This window comes from Microtus ochrogaster, linkage group LG9 (assembly GCF_000317375.1).
Source record: "Microtus ochrogaster isolate Prairie Vole_2 linkage group LG9, MicOch1.0, whole genome shotgun sequence".
Classification (NCBI taxonomy): Eukaryota; Metazoa; Chordata; class Mammalia; order Rodentia; family Cricetidae; genus Microtus; species Microtus ochrogaster.
The window spans coordinates 29579541-29599657 of record NC_022034.1 but is presented as its reverse complement, the minus strand read 5'-3'; the positions used below and the strand labels follow the sequence as shown (position 1 = coordinate 29599657).

The following is a 20117-nucleotide window of genomic DNA, read 5'->3' as shown; positions in this document are numbered from 1 at the left end:
TGCATGCCCATAATTCCAGCTCTCAGGAAGCAGAGGCAAGAGGAAGGGTTGGATCTGCCAAAATGTTAACTGTGTTTGTTACGGGGTCTTTGTGCTTTTCTATACCATATGAGTCCTTTGAGATGAGTATGGGTTACTCTGTGTCATTAAAGGAAAGTACACTTTTAGATAGTAGATTTCAAATGCAATTCGAGAGTGTCATTCCTCTAAAAAGAATTCTCTTTGAATCCCAGGGCTCTAGGATCAGATACTGGAGGGTCCACCAGAAACCCTGCTGCCCACTGTGGGCTTGTTGGTTTCAAGCCAAGTTATGGCTTAGTTTCCCGTCACGGCCTCATTCCCCTGGTGAACTCGATGGATGTGCCAGGAATCTTCACCAGATGTGTGGATGATACAGCTATCGTGTTAGGTATTTCTGTGGTTACGTATTATTCAAAAGTCTCACTGTAAAACAATATGTTGGCCACACATAAGAATATCTTCTTGCAGGTATTCTGGCTGGACATGACCCCAAAGATTCCACCACAGTACAAGATCCTATTAAACTGTCCAGGATTCCCAGTGAGGTGGATGTGAGCAGACTCTGCATAGGAATTCCAAAGGTAACTTCTTTTCATTGCTTTTCAGAAAAGCTGGCTAGTCAAATGCAGAGTACCAACTAAGGAGCGAGACTGGTTGGTTTTGAACCCCTGTACCCTCTTTTATTGGCTATGTGACATCTCTTCCTAAGTCCAGTTTCTCCCTTTGTGGAAGAGGACGACAGAAATACAGACCTGAGGGTTGTGGGATTAAATTTAATTATCCTATAAAGCAAGAACTTGTAAACTTTCCTTGGAAAGAAAGTGATATTGTTTGGGGCTTTGTAGGTCCTAAATCTGGGATTTTTAACTCTGCTGTTTAAGTGAAGGCTGCCATAGGCGATATGTAAATGAAGAAATATGTCTGTGTACCAATAAAATTTTTTAAAAGTGGATGACTATTACATCTTACTTGTGGTTACAGTTTGCTGATCCCAGATGTAAAAGACATAGACATACCTTTTCTAGTAAGGTCCCACTAAATATTATTGCATTTATTTTTATTATTGCCATTTAGACTATACAATTACAATAGAAATAATCTATACATGTAAGAAATAAATTACTGACACTTTTAAAGTTAAAAAACAGACCTGTGTGTGTGTGTCTATGCGTCTGTTGTCTGTGCGTGCATGTTTTGTCAGGTTTTTTTTTTTTTTTTTTTTTTTTTTTTTTTTTTTTTTTTTTTTTGGTTTTTCGAGACAGGGTTTCTCTGTGGTTTTGGAGCCTGTCCTGGAACTAGCTCTTGTAGACCAGGCTGGTCTCAAACTCACAGAGATCCACCTGCCTCTGCCTCCCGAGTGCTGGGATTATGTTTTTGTCAGTTTTTATCTAAATTTTAATTTATTTTTTAAAAAGCTATATATATGTATGGATATTTTACCTGTATGTCTATTTGGTACCGTGTGTGGGCCTAGTGCCTGTGGAGGTATAAGAGGGCATCAGATGCCCTGGAGGTGAAGTTACAGTTGGTTTGAGCTGTCTGACAAGGGAGACAAGGGAGTAGAACTTGTGTCCTTTGGAAGGACATTCAGTGCTCTTCACTGCTGAGCCATCTCTCCAACACCTTTTATTATTTTAAGTTATATGTAGGTGTGTGTGTATCAGCATGTGGCTATATATACATAGTACAAGTGCCCACAAGGCCAGAGTCATCTGATCCCTGGGGCTGGAGTTACAGATGTGGCTGGCAACTAAACTCAAATGAAATAAGAGCTCCAAACTGCTGAGCCCAGACTGACTTCCATCTCAGTGACCCTCCTGCTTCTCTCTCTCAAGTGCTGAAATCTAGGTGTGTACCAACTTAGCCAATTCTATACCTGACAATATATTAATATTTACTATATTTTTAAAATATATTTTAGAAAAACAACTTGGAATAACGAGTAATGAGGCTTCTTAATTTTGGCATCACTGATATTTTATTCTGGAAGGTTCTGTGGTAGAAAATCATCTTTTGCATCCCTGGCCTCCACCCTGTCCCATAAAATTCCTCACCGCTACAACTCTACAGTCAAAGCATCCACAGACATTATCAGGTGACACCCTACTGTAAAGAATTGCTGCTGGAGAGATGGCTCAGATGGTTAAGAGCATTGCCTGCTCTTTCAAAGGTCCTGAGTTCAATTCCCAGCAACAACATGGCGGCTCACAACCATCTGTAGTAAGGTCTGGTGCCTTCTTCTGGCCTGCCGGCATACACACAGACAGAATACTGTATACATAATAAATATTTAAAAAAAAGAATTGCTACTTTAAAAAGACTTTTATTAAAGATCTGTACTTTCTTTAAAAGACAGGATAGATTAGCTGGGCGGTGGTGGCACACACCTTTAATCCCAACACTCGAGAGGCAGAGACAGGCAGATAGATCTCTGTGAGTTTGAGGCCAGCCTGGTCTACAAGAGCTAGTTCCAGGACAGGCTCCAAAACTACAGCGAAACGTTGTCTTGGAAAACAAAACAAAAAGAAACAAACAAAAGACAGGATAGACCAAAGCTTTAGAAGTGAATCTCATTGAGTCCTAGATCCCATGTAGGCATGATGGAGTGCTACTTCACTTTCCTATTCTCAATACTTGTCATCCATAAAATGAAGAATGATGATACCTATGTAGTGGGGTGTGAAAAGCATAAACTGAAAGAACCTCTAAAAAATATCTGCAGAGTATTTGAGATGTAGTGAACAATTAACAGATATGAGTCCCAACCAAATCACCCAGCTTTATACTGCTATGCCCAGCTACAGTACTGTGCTGTGCTCACGGCTCATCAGCATTTCTAGTCTAGCCTTTCTAGGTACCTACCAGCGGTACTAGCAGTGTCTCAGTGTAGTGGATTGCCAACGATTTTCGTATACAGATATTTATGAGTCTATATAGACTTTCCTGTGTTTTGTTTTTCCTCTAAGGAATATCTGGTACCAGAGTTGTCGAGTGAGATACGGTCTCTCTGGTCCCAAGCTTCTGACCTCTTTAAGTCTGAGGGTGCCAAAGTGATTGAAGTCTCCCTGCCACACACCTGCTACTCAATAGTCTGCTACCATGTGCTGTGCACATCAGAAGTGGCATCGAATATGGCAAGATTTGATGGGCTACAATATGGTGAGCTGGCTGCTTTGTGGTTAGGATACCTCAGACATTTGAAAGGTTCACATACTGGTTATTATAATGATTCAGGAAGGCAAATCAATAAATCATTTTTTTCCTTTTATTATTTTAATATTGAACTTATATTCATCACAGTTCTTTCTTATATTTTGTTCTTGGGACTAAAGGGAAATTCTTGAAGGGATTATCTTTGTGCGCCTACCTCATCTGATGTCTTACAAGGTGAACTCAATCAAAGTTTGCATGGATGGATAGATGGGTGGGTGGGTGAATGAATAGATGATGGATGGATGGGCAGATGGATGGGTGGGTGGGTAGGTGGTTCGATGGATAGATGATGGATGCATGAATGGATGGTTGGATGGATGGCTACATGGATGGATGATTAATGGATGCGTGGATGAATAGATGGGCACATGGATGGATGGATGGATGGATGGATGGATGGATGGATGGATGGATGGATGATAGAGTCTTTATGGCCCTTTTCTCTCCATGGTTAAGTCCCATAATTAACTGGTCAGTCAGTCACAATGCAAATAAAGAAAAGGAAATTGGACAGGAAAGTTCTCTAAGAACCATACTAGAGGCAAACTTTTAATTCTTTTTCTAGTAATGTTTACTTCTTGTTCTTAGGTCACAGGTCTGGCATTGATGTGTCTACTGAAGCCATGTATGCTGCAACCAGACAAGAAGGGTTCAATGACGTGGTGAGAGGAAGAATTCTCTCAGGAAACTTTTTCTTATTAAAAGAGTAAGACAATTGCTTTAAGAATTTTTGCTACTCTTGAAACCTTAAAATTTTCATATCTAGAAATATACTGGCTCAGCTAGCAGGGTCCTTGCCCAGATGTCTAAGGCCCCAGGTTTGATGCCCAACATCAATAGCTTGAAATCCCATTACTAGGGAATCTTTTAATAGTGCTTGAGCATCCTTCATTTAATTATCTCTGCCTTCCTGGTATTCATAAAATACCAAACTGCAACACTGTGCTTTCCATGATGGAACCTGCTTCCCACCAGATCTTTATTCCAGCACTAGCTAGGATCTCTACATAGTGAGTTCTAGACCAGCCATACTATATAATAAGACCCTGTCTCAAAAAATAAAATAGCACTTGCTAGCAAGATGCCTCAGTAAGTAAAGGCACTTTAGGCTGATTGATGACTCGAGTTTAATTCCTGAGATCCACACTCTGGCAGGAGAGAAGTGACTCTGGCTGCTTGTCCTCAGCCCTCTGCCCATTCCTTCCTTGTTCCCTCCCCACAAAGTAAATATGTAATAGTAATAGTCTTAGTGGTCCCTAATGGGAAAGCTATGGATCCAGTGGCTCATTAATATGTCTAATGTAAGAGAACAAAACAAAACAGAAACAGAAAAAGTCTTTAAGATAGCTTTGTATTTTTCCACAGAAATTATGAGAATTATTTCGTCAAAGCACAGAAAGTGAGGCGCCTCATTTTAAGGGACTTCGTGAATGTTTTTGATTCTGGTGTGGATGTCTTGCTAACTCCCACCACCCTGACTGAGGCAGTGCCATACTTGGAGTTCATCAAAGAGGACAACAGGACGCGGAGTGCCCAGGATGATATTTTTACACAGGCTGTAAATATGGCAGGTGAAGATTCCTTAAGGATGGTTTGGTTTTTTTCAAAGTTTAGACAGACTCCCAGGTCTTCAATTCAGGCTCTAGCAGGATTGTTTCCTTCTAGAACACTTGAGCGGGATGCGTATGTGTTGTACATGCACATTTTTAACCAGTATGTGGTATTTTTATAATTGGGTTAAATAGACATTTTTTAGCAGAAAACCACATACTTCTTACGTCAGGAAGCAGTTACAATCACTGTTCACAATTTAGGAAGCTAATTTGTTTACTTAGGAAGATAGCTCATAGGGCTGGGGAGGAGGCCCAGGGGTAAAGCACTTGCCACATAAGCAGGGACCAGAGACCAGAGTTGAAATCCCCATCACCCACATGAAGCCAGATGGAATAGCATGTATCTGTAGTCCCAGTGGTCCCATAGCAGGATGGGAGGTGGAGACAGGAGACTCCCTGTCAGCTGGCCAGGTAGCTTTTATACACAGTAGTGAGCGAGAGCCCTCGACTCAGATCCAATGGAAGGCAAGGACCAGCGCCAAGGTCTTCTTGATGTATTCATGTGCACACACACAAACCAAAAGAAAACGAAAAGATAGTTGCCAGATCATTCCCTAAGCAATTTGTGTGTCTTATTTTGGGTTTCCATTGCTGCAATGAAATATGACTGAAACAAGTCTGGGAGGAAAGTAACTTACTCTTCCACATCCCAGTTCATCATCAGAGGAATTCAGAACAGGAATTCAAGCAGGACAGGAACTTGGAGGCAGGAATTGGTGGAGAGGTGGAACTCACTCTGTAGACCAGGACGGTCTCAAATTCACAGAGATCCACCTGCCCCTGCCTCTCAAGTGCTGGGATTAAAAGAGATCGCTACCACCACCCATTTTTTTTTTTTTTTTTTTTTTTTTTTTGAGAAGAGGGTTTAGCTGCATAGACCTGTCTGTCCTAGAACTCACTATATAAACAAGGCTGGCCTCAAACTCACAGATACACATGCCTCTGCCTCCTGAGTGCTGGGATTAAAGGCAAGGCAAGGGCCACCGCAGCTAGCTATCATAGTTTAAGCCTTAATCTGTCTTTATCTACAAGCACAGGGAAAGAGGATTCACCAGTTGATGACTTCTTTCTCTTCCTCAGGCTTACCAGCAGTGAGTGTCCCTGTGGCCCTCTCAAACCAAGGGTTACCAATAGGACTGCAGTTCATCGGACGAGCATTTTGTGACCAGCAACTTTTGACAGTTGCAAAATGGTTTGAAAAACAAGTGCAGTTTCCTGTTATTCAGCTGCAAGACCTCATGGATGATGGCTCGTTGGTTCTTGAAAATGGAAAGTTAACTTCTGTTTCTCTAACCCAATAGTGATCAACGCTGGGCCTCTGGCTTGCCAGGCAAGCCCTCTGCCATTGGACTGAACCCCTCTCCCCCAGATCATGCCGTTCACCTTACTCTTAAGAGGCTCTGTTCTCTAGAGTGCCCAGTGATCTTGCTCAGCCATGTGATTAGGTCACTGTCGACACTGTCTGTCCTGGGAATCACTTCTTCAAATCCCTGTGATGTTCATTGTAATGTTTATACATTCATTAAATAACAGTTAAATTCAAGTATTGAATTTTACTATAACACAAAATTCAAGGTCATAAAAACAATGCATTCTGCATAATTTTCATTACAAAGAACAGAAATTAGAGTAAAACTAAGTTTAGTAATAAATGTCTGACTCCCGAGGTGACTGGTGTGGTTTGACAGGCAGTTGGTCCTGCAGTGGCCTCAGCGGTGTGAGAAATGCACGCAGGCAGACAGGACCTGCCCTGACAAAAGCACTGGACATATGAGGAAGTGTGCCCCGCTAGGCCCAGAACCACACGAGGCTGCAGCTCCTCAGCCAGTTTCTGTGGAAACAGAGGTAAAATAACAGGACTTCCTCCTTGCCTCGCCTCTCTCAGAGCAAGCACAGCTCTGGGTCACACTGGATCACCTCCCTCTTAATCTCAGGGTGGAAGGTTCCAAATGCCCAAGGGACACACGGTGTGAACGTGTGAGGAGACCCTGGTGAGGGTGCCAGAGATGACATCATAAGATCATCTTTCCCTGGAGTGTCTCGGCGATTCCGTACTCTCTTGACCGGCTTCATCAGTGTTCTCTGTTTGGACCTCTTGAGTCCCACTTAGACAACATCTAATAAAAATGTCCTCTGGAGTGTCATGGTTGAACATCTCTGTCTTTGCTAGGACACTTGTCACCTCACGTTAATCCGGCATTTTAGGTTGACACTTGTATATTGTTGATAAATGAAAGTAGGAACCTGAATTACAGTGATCAATTTATCTGCTTCGTAAGAAAAGCTTATAAATGTGAAGGATGTGAGAAAATACTGAGGCAGAGCCCGACTGCTCTGTCTGGAATTCACCCTGCCTGTTGCTGTCATTAGCACTTTCCCGCCTCAGGGGACGCGCCCACTCACAGATGTTCAGTCTGATCGCACGTAAAACCTTATGTGCCAGGCTCGCTGGTACTCTCAAATTCAACCGAATTCCTGACAGAAGAAAATATCTATAAGAAAACTATATTACATTTGGCCCTCCACATCTATTGATTTCACATTTTTTAGAGGTACCACCAACCATAGAGCATAGATCAAAACTGGTGGGTTTAAAAGATGATAGTTCTAGAAAGTTCCAAACAGCTAAACTGCAAAGTTTGGCCTTGCTCTGAGTACTATGAATCCATGCAAAAATGTAATGTGTAATAAGAGATTCTGGGTAACCCAAAAGTTTAACATATACAGAAAGAAATAGGTAAATCTGTCATTTTATAGTCGGGATCTGTTCCCATGGAATACTTAGATAACTAAGAGGAAATCATCCTAGTTGAAAGAGCTAAATGTAATATTAAAAACAAGCAAACACGCACAAACACACAGACACACACCTGTCCCAATCTAAGGAAAAAAAAAAAACCTGGAGTCAGATATTAGGGGATGAAAGCTGGAAGATTAGAGAAGCAGAGCAGTCAGCTACAGAGCTCTTACCTCTACGAAATCTTCAGACCAAAAAGAGACAGAGCTCCTAGGTAGTCCCTCACAGGCCTGCCCAGAGGCTCACTCATCTGGATAGTCCCTCAGAAGCCTGTCCAGAAGCTGACTGCATTTATATAGTCCCTCAAATGTGCTGGAGTCTTATGTCTGGGTGGTTCCAGATCCTGAGAAAGCCAGATCCTGTCAAGATGACAGCCAACAGGGACCATCACAACACTGACCATCACATTTGCCTCAAACTCACAATTGTACCTCAGCTTCCCAAGCACCAAATTCCAGCATGTCATACCACTTCCGGCTATTAGGGGAGCAGGACAGCGGAAACATGGTGCCAGCAATGAGGCCATTTAAGATAGGTAGCTTGCCTTAGTTATTTCAAAAACAGTATGTGTACCAGAACAGAAACCTGAGAATATTTTTAAATTGCTAATGTTAAGTAAAAGGTTTTTTTCCCCTTTATACATCAATAGAATATAAATCCAAAAGGGTTCTAGGCAGCTCATAAAAAAAAATTCATTAATACAAAGTATCTTTAAAAGTAAATAGTTGAAGAAATCAATAAATGATTTAAAAAGCAAGGCTGAGCGATACAGCCAGGGTACTAAAGACTGGATGGTAGTGTGATGGGGAATTACGCAGCAGCTATCCTGGTGGCCAAAGTCATGGAATTTAAAGAACAGGTAGACCCAGTTTTGACTTTGGTGACTGCCCTCTGACACTATGAGACACCCCTGAGCTGTACACCATAGCCTGGAAACATCTCTGTGTATGGCGGCAGAAATCTGCCATGCTCTCCTGACTGCCTAAGCCTGATCCTGCTGTCTGTCCAGGCGGGGAGCATAGGCATGGTCTCAGAGTACTTTGTTCCTGATCCTGAGCAGGAACACAAACATCTAGTCCCATAAAAGCCATTGAAATGCTTTATAGCCGAGTTTATGCTGGCGGCACAGGCCAGAAAGCTGCGTTTTAAAACTGCGCAGCTTTTTTTCTGATACGGCTGCTGAGTCGGGGAAATTTAAGGGTGTGATGCGGGAGTTCCCTCTGTGTGCTGTGAATAAAGAAACTGCCTTGGTCTGTTGATAGGGCAGAACTTAGGTAGGCAGGGAAGACAGAACTGAATGCTGGGAGAATGAAGGGCAGAGTCAGGAGACACCATGGATCTGCCACCAGAGTAAGACTTGCTGCCAAAGCATAGCCGGTAAGCCACTGCCACGTGGCAATACACAGATTAATTTAAATGGGTTAAGCTAAGATGTAAGAGTTAGCCAATAATAAGTTAGAGCTAATGGGCCAAGCAGTGATTTAATTAATACAATTTCTGTGTGGTTACTAAGGGGCTAAGCTAGCCGGGCAGCCAGGACAAACAAGCGGCTCCCCACTTCTACAAGGGTGCATTCCAAAACTTGTAGCTATAAGACAACAGCTAAGACTATGGACTTGAGCTTTTCTGACAGAGACGTTGGATAAACTAATGGCACAGGGCCAATTTGTAATTTACTGGGAAGCTTATCTACCTCCCTGGTGATCTAGTATCTTCTGGAGATAGTTTAAAACTGATAGACTACATATTTTTAAACTATTTCATGTTTTTAATGAAGAATTGGCTACCTTGTGATTTGGAAACATCGAGATCTGCAAAGTCTCTTGGCTCTGACAGCCAAAGTGCAGAGCTGGAACACTCCTCAGGATGGAGGAGCCTCAGAAGGGACAACCCCACATCCCTATGGGGAAAACTTTCAGACAGCTACATTCTTCTCCATGAAAATCATGTCCTAATCCAACATATAGACAGATAATTGAAGCTCAAGAATACCGTGTCTTAGCTACAATTACATTATCAGAAAAAGTTTAAGGTAAATGTTACTAATGTTCACTGTACATCCATCAGGAAAAGACATTAATGAAGCACCCATGAGACATCTGATCATAAGCACTTTCACACTGGTGAATCTGCCAAGTTAAATTGGTTACAAGATGGGCCTACAAGAAAATGGAAAATAAGAATAATGGAAGATTTCTGCCAAGTGATACCTGGCCATTTTAACACGCACTGTGGAATACTTTCTGGGCTCTGATGGTAAGAATGCACTGAGTACCCCAAGGTTTCTAGTCACTAGCGTGCACAGGAAAAGGCAGTGGAGTTGGATTCAGAGTCTGAAAAATTTTATATTAATGAGGCATTATAGCTCTAATTCAGTACTCCACTAGAACCCTTCTATAGACAATGTCTGAAGACATTTATCTTGTTTAAGTTACACCAAAATTATTTCTTAAGAAACTGCTTTTCTTCTTCATGGAAATGGCCGGTAGGACTCGGGTCACTGATTCAGCATGAGGGTGGTTTGAATGGTGAGACACTGGAAAACGAGAATTAGCATTTCGAACTTAACTGTACCAGAGAACAGGGATAAAATGATTACAAACTTTTATCCTGGGAGTATTCACAACTAGACGAAGGCTATTAAAATCGATGGGAGGGGGGACAACAAGAATGATTTCTAGGTGCTGAAGATGAATTCTGCAATAGGAAAAGAAGCAATTGAGTGAGGAGATCTTTGTATTGGGTTCCCTTTCACTCTGTATTTTATCCAACTATTTAAAATCAAGGCAGTCAACACTCACCTACCCACCACCTATGCTCTATAACTGACATTTTACAATGCCCGTTTTTATCATGTGATCTGTTATCTCTTTTCATTCATCTACCTATTTAAATAAATATCAAAATATGTTTCTCATTCATATTATACTTTGAACCCAATATATAACTGTTTTATATAAAATTTACATACCATAAAATGCACAAATCTTATGCATGTATTTCTTGAGTTTGCAGTCAGCATTAACCTATCTAACCCAGATTTCTATCAATCTTTGTATAAACCATTGCTATCAGCCCATCATCCCTGTAAAATTCTTCATGACTCTCTTCCATCTCCCTTCCCCAAGGAACCACTCTTCCGATTCTTATTTCCCAGTATAGCTTAGTTTGGCTTAATCTTGGACTCCACGAGTGTAATCTCCCTTAGGAAAATGCAAGGGGAATTTCTGCTTTTTGAATTTGATTTGAATAGTTTTAACAAGTTTTATTAATTATAAGAGAGCAGATGTTTTGAGTGGGAGAGAATGGGGGCTTTAAAGACCGAATAAGAGAAAAGTCATGCTTTAGCAGTATACTGTTAAAACTTTATACAAAATAATTTCTTTTAGAAAAGAATGATAATATCACAGCACTTGGAGCCAGAACAGGTTCAGACGGTTCCCCACTGCCTTAGTGGCAGGCTTGTAGAGGCTGGATACAGTAGCACAGTAGAGAAGTACTGTGTGACACTATTTTTGGGACAACCTGAACAAACATCTACTCACCCCTGCTGTGGGATAATGCTCTTGTACACTGTAAAGATTTGTCACTTGTATTGTTTTAATACTGTTGATTGGACAGTGGCCAGGCAGGAAGTGTAGGCGGGATGACCAGACTAGGAGAATTTTGGGAAGAGGAAAGGCAGAGATGCAATTGCAAGCCAGACTCCGAGGAAGCAAGATGAGAATGCCTTACTGAGAAAAGGTCCCAAGCCACATGGCTAAACATAGATAAGAATTATGGGTTAATTTAAGTTGTAAGAGCTAGTTAATAATAAGTCTGAGCAGTAGGCCAAACAGTTTATAATTAATATAAGCCTCTATGTGTTTATCTGGGACTAAACTGCTGTGGGACCATGGAGGATAAAAATTTTCATTTACATACCCCAGATAGGATGCCTGTAACAGATCAAAGAACAGACACCACCCAAGTTCAGCTTTGTAAACCAATGGGTTTTGTTGGGGTTGCTTACAGGAGCATGGGTGAGCAGTTAATACAGGAGCAGAAATAGCCCAGAGATGCATCCCTGAAGCCCATCCCAGCATGGTTGGCAGCTCATGGAACCCGAAAACTCAGAGCCCTTGAATGCTTTTCAGGCAGCACAGGTCAGAAAATGTCTCATCCATGTAGTTCTCTGGGTCTTCTGCCTCTTCCTGGCTGTTCTGCTGCTCTGAGCCCTTTTAGGTGGGTTGGCTTCTCTGAGAGTGTTTCTCAGCGCTGCAGTCCTTACTGGTTATACAAGCTTGGAGAAGAAGGAGTCTAGTGTATCTGTTGGGTTTCAGGGACTTCCTGAAGCCTTTGAGTTATTTATTTCCTGAGCTCAGTGGGTCCCCCGCAGGTTGGACTGCTTCATCTTCCCTTAGAACACCCTGTGTCGTAAGTAGCCTCCCTCCAACATGGAAGATTTTTATCTTTGAGGAAGTTGCTATACAAGAAGTTCCTGGTTGACTCCAGCTAGCTACTTGCTTTATTTGGTGAAGTGTGATGACCTTTTGCTTTATTGGGGTTGGGCTGATGGGAAGTCCCTAGTTCTATAACCAACTGCATCTAACTGAGGCTTTATCTTTTTATTTTTAATCAATCACAATAATATTTCCAAGTTATGGTCTTATATGCTTGCCAAACCGTTCTAGATATAAAAACAGCCCCATGCTAAGAAAATTTTCTTATTTCACTTTAGCAGTATGTATATATGTAAACAATTATACAGTGGGCTCTTGTGGTTAATTTGACCCATGAACTGTGTGAGTGGTACTGTCTGTGTTGATGCTCTAGGGATTTCTTTTCTGACAGTAATGTCCCACCAGTCTCTTGTTTTATGCACCTTTGGCCAGTTGTGGTACTCTGTTAATCATCATCTATAGCAAACATAAGTTTCTCTGGTGAGGGGTGAAAACTGAGAGGTGACTTAATCTGTGGTATAATGATAAGTCATTAGGACTGGTTTTTTTTATTTTTATTTTTATTTTTTTTGGTTTTTCGAGACAGGGTTTCCCTGTGTAACAGTCATAGCTGTCCTGGAACTAGCTCTTGTAGCCCAGGCTGGCCTTGAACTCACAGAGATCCACCTGCCTCTGCCTCCGGAATGCTGGGATTAAAGGCGTGTGCCACCACTACCCAGCTCATTAGGACTTTTTAAAAATATTATGCCATTTTAGCATAGTATGTTCCAGTTTAGTAGTAGATTCTCTCTATGGCCTGTGGCCCATCTAACCACATTTCTCAGCCTGATAATGGTGCCAGAGATGAGTTTCATCTTGTGAAGCAGGCCTTAAATCTAATCAGAAAGTGGTTGGTTACTCCCATGATGTTTGTGCCACTATTTCAGTAGCGGGCATGTCTTGTCCATCCAGTCACTATTGTAACTCACAGGGTTTACATATGGGTATAACTGATGCTTACTTCTCTTCTCTAGTAGCTTGTATAATACCTTCCAGTACAATGAATGGATGCCAGTAGGAATGAAATTTGTACCTGTGTACCATCTTGATTTCAACATGTTCTATGATGCAAATATATGGAGTCTTCAGCAAAACCTCTCACCATCAAGTTCTGGAGAATGGTAAGAAGCCTTGGGAGTAGCCTATGATGTTTGGAGGTCTTTGGGACCTCACTGGCCAGCAACTCCAAAAGAAGTAACACTTTCCTAGCACTGATCTTTTTATTGTTAGCCTCTGATGTCTAGGGGGTGCATTGTTGTCCTGCCATAGGTTAACTCCACTTTAACTATTTTTAATGTATGTGTGTAGCTGTGTTTTAGGAAGTGTCTACCACAGTAGGTTTCCATATGACCTTTGGACTGGTATTTAATGTTATTTACCCCTTCCAGTTTCCCTTTTTCATTCTTCCTTCCTCTCCTTCGCCCCAATTTATTTCTTCCTGTTCTACAATTTCCTTTTAAACATTTATTCCAGTGGTCTCTATTTCTTATTTGTGGTGCCCCTGAGAGGGTAATTGTGATCAGTAGCGTTGGAGCAGATGTTCTGGACAGCTGTGATCAGTGAAACAGGTTTTAGACCCTGACAGTGACCGTGGAAAGCCTCAGGTCTGGATGGTGTTTGGGTGCACTGGCATGGGCGGGACGCTCTCATGGCATGGCAACATTCCGTCTTTCTATTTGTCACTCTGCCTCTAGTCTGTTTGGGCAAACTTTTTTCCTGTGCCCTTGAACTCCTGTGGTGTCTCTGTGTTTCTGACTATGATGAAGGCTATGGAACAGCCAACTTCCTCTCCTTTGGACTTACTCTTAGTTCACTACCCGGATGTAAACGTATATGCTCACAATCTTTTAGTTCTGATTAAAAAGTCTAAACTTGGCACCTTTTGTAGGTCGGAATTGCCAGCTCACAGTGTTGGCTGGTCCCCTGAGGGTAATCTGGCCCTCATAGGAGCAATAGAAGAAATTGTCTTCAGACTGCCAGCGGAGCACCCCGACCAAGTGCCCTACATAGTGGTCTGGAGGGACTTGGTGGAGGGCCCCAGTTCCTGGATTAAACTGTTCTTACCCAGCGGGTTACCATCTCAAAGCCGCGAGCCTGAGACAGCCAACCAGCTCATAGAGCTGCCCTTTGGACTGGCTGCCCAGGAACGGGAGGGTGCGGGGAAGGAGCAGCAAGTGGGCTGGTCCACCCAGACTCCTTAGGCCCCCAAGGCAAAGATCCTCCAAGGAGGCAACACAGAAGAGGAAATCTTTCCCTCTCCCCCCCATACTTCTTACCTGGTGCGGCAGTCCGCAGCTGGCCCCTCCCCCTGGTGCAGCCATCCTGCAGTGGGGACCTGCAGTCATAGGGGAGACAATGCCAACTCTGACACAGCAATCCTTCTCCACATGGTAGCAGGATCCCCAGACCAGGATGGGAATCAACCATATCACTGCTGGCGCTTTGCCGCTAGTGATTTTTATAATTGGAGAGCCCAAAATGCACCCTTCTCAAAAACCCTAAGGGACTGATTAGCCTCTTTGAGACGATTCTTTTCACACATCAACCCACGTGGGACTATTGCCAACAGCTGTTACAGGTCCTCTTCATGACAGAGGAGAGAGATGGAATACAACAGGCCTGGAAACTGGCTCTGGGTCCTACTGGAGAGTCATAGATGCAGCCACCCTTATTCACCTGATGTAGGACAACAACATGGCTGAAGGAAGAAGGTGCCTCCTTGCCTAACACCAGATTCTATTGGTGGGTTTCAAAGCAACGAGTACGGGAGCAAATGGAAAGCCCTGGAGTGCCTGCAGGAGGCCCTCAGGAGGTGTACACCAAGTGCCACTGCAATGCCCCTGGCTTTCATTAACCAATCAACCCCAGAGATTAAGTGAAAGTTACAGAGGCAAAAACGCCTCAGAGAGAAGAGTAGCAGGGATTTAGTGATGGTGGCCAAGAAAGTGTATACTGGAAGGGATAAGTCAGAGAAAAAGGAAGTCAAAAAGGAGTAGCCCAAGAATCAGCACCTCGCTAGTGTGCTGCTCGCTGCTCCCACGCAAATGAAGAACACCAGAGGCAATCGCGATGCCTGATGGCTGGAGAGAGGGACCAGAAACTAAGAGATAACAAAGAAAGGCCCCGGCTGGGAAAGAATCAATGTGCCTACTGTAAATAGGAAGGGCACTGGGCTAAAGGACGCCCCCGAAAGGCGGCTAGAGGCAGTACTAAAGTCTAGTGGGGTACGGACACCATTAGGGGAGATAGGATTTGGCCCCTTCCCCCAGCCCAGGGTAACCCTAAGAGTGGAAGGGAGACCAGCTGACCTCATGATGAACCCCAGGAACTCAGAACTCAGTTCTCCTGAGAGTTGATCGATCCAGGACAGATAAAAAAGACTTGGGTTCAGGGTACCACCAGAGTCAAACCTTATTCATGAACTACCCAAAGAACAGTGCACTTGAGAAGAGGCTAGGTAACCCACTAATTCCTGGCAATTCTAGAATGTCTGTACCCCTTGTTGGGCCATGATTTACTAACCAAAATGACAGTGCAGATATATCTCTCTACTAGGAGCTAAACTGATTAATGAAGATGGGAAACCCATTCAACCAGTAGTTGACTGAAGAGTACAGGCTGCATCAGGTAACCACTGGGCCTGACCCCCAGCTGGAGAGATTGCTTCAGGAGTTCCCATCAGCTTGGGCCAAAACAGGGAGAATGGGGCTGGCAACACATCCTACTCCCCGCCCCCATCTATGTGGAAGTCAAGCCGGGGCAGAACCAGTCTAGGCCCATCAGTACCCCATCCCCCTAGAGGCTAAGAAGGGCATCACACCACACATCAGCATGCTACTGGACTTTGGTGTCCTCAGGCCTATGCAGTCGTCCTGGAGCATACCCCTGCTACCTATCAGGAAACTTTATACCAATAATTACAGACTGGTCCGGGACTTGCAGGTGGTCAACAACAAGGAGATTGACATACACCTCTCAGTGCCTAACCAGCATACCCTACTCACTTGTTGCCCCCAGATCAGCAATGGTATACTGTCCTGGACCTAAAAGATGCCTTTTTCAGTCTGTCTCTGGCTCCCAAAAGCCAACAGTACTTCACCTTCAAATGGCACAACCCAGAGATTGAAATCAGTAGCCAACTGACAAGGCCTATACTACCACAAGAATTCAAAAACTTCCCCACCATCGTTGATGAAGCTGTGCATGAGGACCTGCATAAGTACTGGGCACAGAACACAGATATCAGTCTGCTGCAGTCTGCTGCAGTCTGCTGATGACCTACAGGCTACAGCCGCAGAACGAGAGACCTGACTGACTGGGACTAAGCAGCTACTGCAAACCCTGGGGGACCTAGGGTATCATGTCTCGGCCAAGAAAGCCCAAATCTGCAAGCAGCAGTGACTCGGATGCACGGAAGGAGACAGTACTTAAGACCCAGCACCTACTAGGTGAGAAAGTGCTTAGGTTCAATGGGTTTCTGTCACCTGTGGATCCCAGGCTTTGCAGAATTGGTCAAGTCCTTATAGGAGGCCACCAAAGAAGGGTGGGATTTCACCTAAGGACCACCAGTTGGCCTTTGATAAACTCAAACAACGCCTGCTCTTGGATCCATCACTGGGTCCATCAGACCATTTCACCTCTACATAGATGAAAGCAAATGGATAGCCAAGGGAGTCCTGACCTAAGCACTTGACCCCTGCCAATGGTCAGTAGCCTACTTGTCAAAGAAACTGCACCTTGTGGCAGCTGGGTGGCCACCCCTCCTCCACACAATAGCATCTGTGGCCCAATTGGTCAACAATGCTGACAAGCAGATCCTGGGACAAAGCCTCACCATAACCACCCCCATGCCATGATGGAGTTCTCAAACAGCCCCCCAATCGGTGGCTGAGCAATGCCAGAATGACTCACTATCAGACTCTACTGCTTAGCCCCGCCAGAATAACTTTCCAGGTACACCCATTTCTGAATCCGGCTACTCTACTGTCCAGTCTTGACCTGGGACCACCCCTGCACAACTGCTCTGGGATCCTGGCCCAGGTCAGATTTGCAGGACACATCACCGGACCAAGATCTCCTCATTGCTATATGAGGGATTGAACTGGCTAACAAGGAAGCTTGGCCCAACCTCAGGGCCCTCTATGAATCTGGTGTTCCCCCTGAACACCAGACCATACACCAAGGGACTGGGTCTATATTAAGAGACATTGCCTGGGGCCACTGGAACCCATGCTCACTGCTACCAAGGCTTATGGCATTGTCACTTGGGTCTACTACACCCAAGCAAGACCTGCTGATCCCTTCGCACTCAAGAAAGACCATCAGGGCTAGGGATGGGAGGTATCCACAGATCCAGACAATCCCCTCAAACTCTGAGTGTGACGCAAGCAGTAACATGGTTTCCGTTGATGGTTGTACCTAATAATGCCTTAGTTGCAGAGAACCCACGTTCTCCTTTGAATCTGGCATGGCAGTTTATCAACACAGCTACAGGAGAAGTACTGACACAAACTGGTCACACCAGCCCCGAGGGTACCTGGTTCCCTGACCTAACCTTGGACTGAGGAAAACTCCTTCAATTAACTTGGAGCGATGCCTTCATCCAAAATCTCTGCTTTTATGTGTGTCCAGGACATTTAACCAGGAACTGAGTCCTGTTTCTGTGCTTGCTAGTCTGTTGTAGGAAAGCCGCTTGGTTGTTCCAGCTGCCCAGACTCAAAATAACCACTCAGAAACTATAGTATTTAAATCACTGCTTGGTTAACCACTTAAGTGCATTGCTGGCTAGCTCTTATATCTTTGGTTAAACCATTTTTATTATTTTATATTTTACCATGAAGCTTGTGGTCTACCAGCAAGGTTCTGGCTTATGACTTACATCTTTCTCCTTTGGTGGCTCCATGGTGTCTCCCTGACTCTGCCTTCTTTCTCCCAGCATTTAGTTTAGTTTTTCCTGCCTACCTCTATTCTGCCCTGCACAGGCCCAAGACAGTTTCTTTATTCATTAACCAATAAAAGCAATACCAGTCTGGTGGATCCCGCCATATACGTCAGACTACATCACCTTCAAGAGGCCCAAGGGGCTGAATCCCACTTGTAGAGAGAATAAGCAGAATAGAAAATTTGAGGGCCACTGTAACCCAATAAACCTACAATTTACCCAGGAGGGCAAGCTGGTGAAGTCCTGGGGAAAAAGGGCATGTGGGGCATATGGTTGAATGGGGGCTCATTGGGGACCTCGGACCTAGGTGCCATCTTCATGGTCTGGATGGTGCAGCAGACCCCCCAAGACAGCAATAGACCCAAACAATTTGATCAATCCCCTAAGCCCTCAAAGCACCCAGGCCAAGCACCCCATATCCAAAAGCCATGCATACCTTAGGAATCTGATCTAATATACCTATTCCTATAGTTACCAGGAACCCTCGGACTGACTCTGTCCAAACTGAGGAGGAGGACCCACTGCTGGCACTCCTCAACCAGTCATTCCTAGTACTAAATTCCACCAAATACCTAGTCCATAGCTTTGTTATGATGCTGCCCTCCCTTGTTTGGAAGGAATTGTCATTATAGGAACCTATGCTCAGGCCTCAGATTGTACCTACTGCTTTTAACAACCTAAGGCACGGTTGACCCTACAGCAGATCTCAGGCCAAGGCTTCTGTATAGGGAAGGTCACCCCTCAGCAATAGTTCCTCTGCAATGAGACCCTGATGCTCCCAAACCCCAGGGATACCATAGTGACACCTGATGAGCTTCCTCCACAAGACTGACATCTTGTGCCCATACTCTGGTCCTTAACAAGACCAAGAGCTTTTGTGTGAAGGTATAGTTTTTAATCACCCGGAGGAGGACCTATATAGCACATGGGAAGGGGGCTTATACAAGGTCAAGAGGGAACTGGGGACAGTCCTAGCCCTGAGCATACTGCTGGGAGCTAGTTTAGTAGGGGTAGGGACAGGGACTGCCTCTCTGATCACCCAGCATCAACATTATTCCCACCTGTGTGAAGCCATCAATTTAGATATAGAACGACTAGAAACTTCCATCTCTCACCTCCAGGAATCCTTAACATCGTTAGCAGAAGCTGTGATGCAGAAGAGGTAGGGCTTAGACCTCATCTTTCTCCAACAGGAAGGACTATGTGCAACACTGGGCAAGGAATGCTGTTTCTATGTTTACCATTCAGGTGTGGTCAGAGCGTCCATAGCTAAAATTAGAGAAGGATTGGCCAAGTGCAGAAGAGATTATGAAACCGGTCAAGGATGGCTTGAATCTTGGCTTACTAACTTGGTTTCTACCCTGCTGGGTCCACTCGATATCCTGGCCATGTTACTCACTTTTGGGCTTTGCATTTAAACAAGTTAGTACAGTTTATAAAAGAAAGATCGGAGGCCATTCAATGGATGGTAATGTGCACCCAATATCAGTTCCTTCACAGAGAGATCAGGGAAGTTACAGAACTTGAAAGAGTCTCATGATTGGAACTCTTAGTGACCATTCAGAGGGGAGAATGTGAGGACCTAGGAAAACCTACTTAGATTCACAGACTCTATCCTGAATAGGGGCCTCCATCTTAAATCATCTGCTGACTGGGGTCAAACTCAGTTGATGTGGGATGTCCTTCTGTATATGTGTTGCTTTTATTGCTTGAAGAATAAAGCTGTTTCAGCCAATAGTTTAGCAAAGTAAAGCCAGGCAGGAAATCCAAACAGAGATATATAGAACGAGTAGGTGGAGTCAAGCAGAGGCCATGTAGTTGCTGAAGGAGAAAGATACCAGAACATTACCAGTAAGCCACAGCCTCATGGCAATACATAGGTTAATAGAAATATGCTAAATATGCTAGAATTATGCCTGAGTCATTGGTCAAATAGTGTAATTAATATAGTTTCTGTATGATTATTCGGGTCTGGGTGGCTGGAAGACAAAAGTGAAGTCTCCATCTGCAAATGGTGCCCAAACGTCTGGCAAGAATTTCCACATAAAGTC

At 43.9% G+C, this 20117-nt stretch overlaps 1 protein-coding gene across 2 annotated transcripts in view; it reads left to right on the top strand.

Moving 5' to 3' along the window:
* The window catches only part of Qrsl1 (QRSL1, glutaminyl-tRNA amidotransferase subunit A), a 33696-nt gene extending 27205 nt beyond the window's left edge, over window positions 1–6491 (top strand). For both annotated transcript variants that reach the window (XM_013352388.2, XM_005363588.2), the window contains 6 exons: window positions 234–409; window positions 490–602; window positions 2988–3180; window positions 3823–3940; window positions 4600–4805; window positions 5928–6491. In XM_013352388.2, coding sequence (XP_013207842.1) covers window positions 234–409; window positions 490–602; window positions 2988–3180; window positions 3823–3940; window positions 4600–4805; window positions 5928–6148 — 1027 coding nt within the window. In that variant the 3' untranslated portion in view covers window positions 6149–6491. The remainder of the gene's footprint in view (window positions 1–233; window positions 410–489; window positions 603–2987; window positions 3181–3822; window positions 3941–4599; window positions 4806–5927) is intronic.
* The last annotated feature ends 13626 nt before the right edge of the window (window positions 6492–20117 follow it).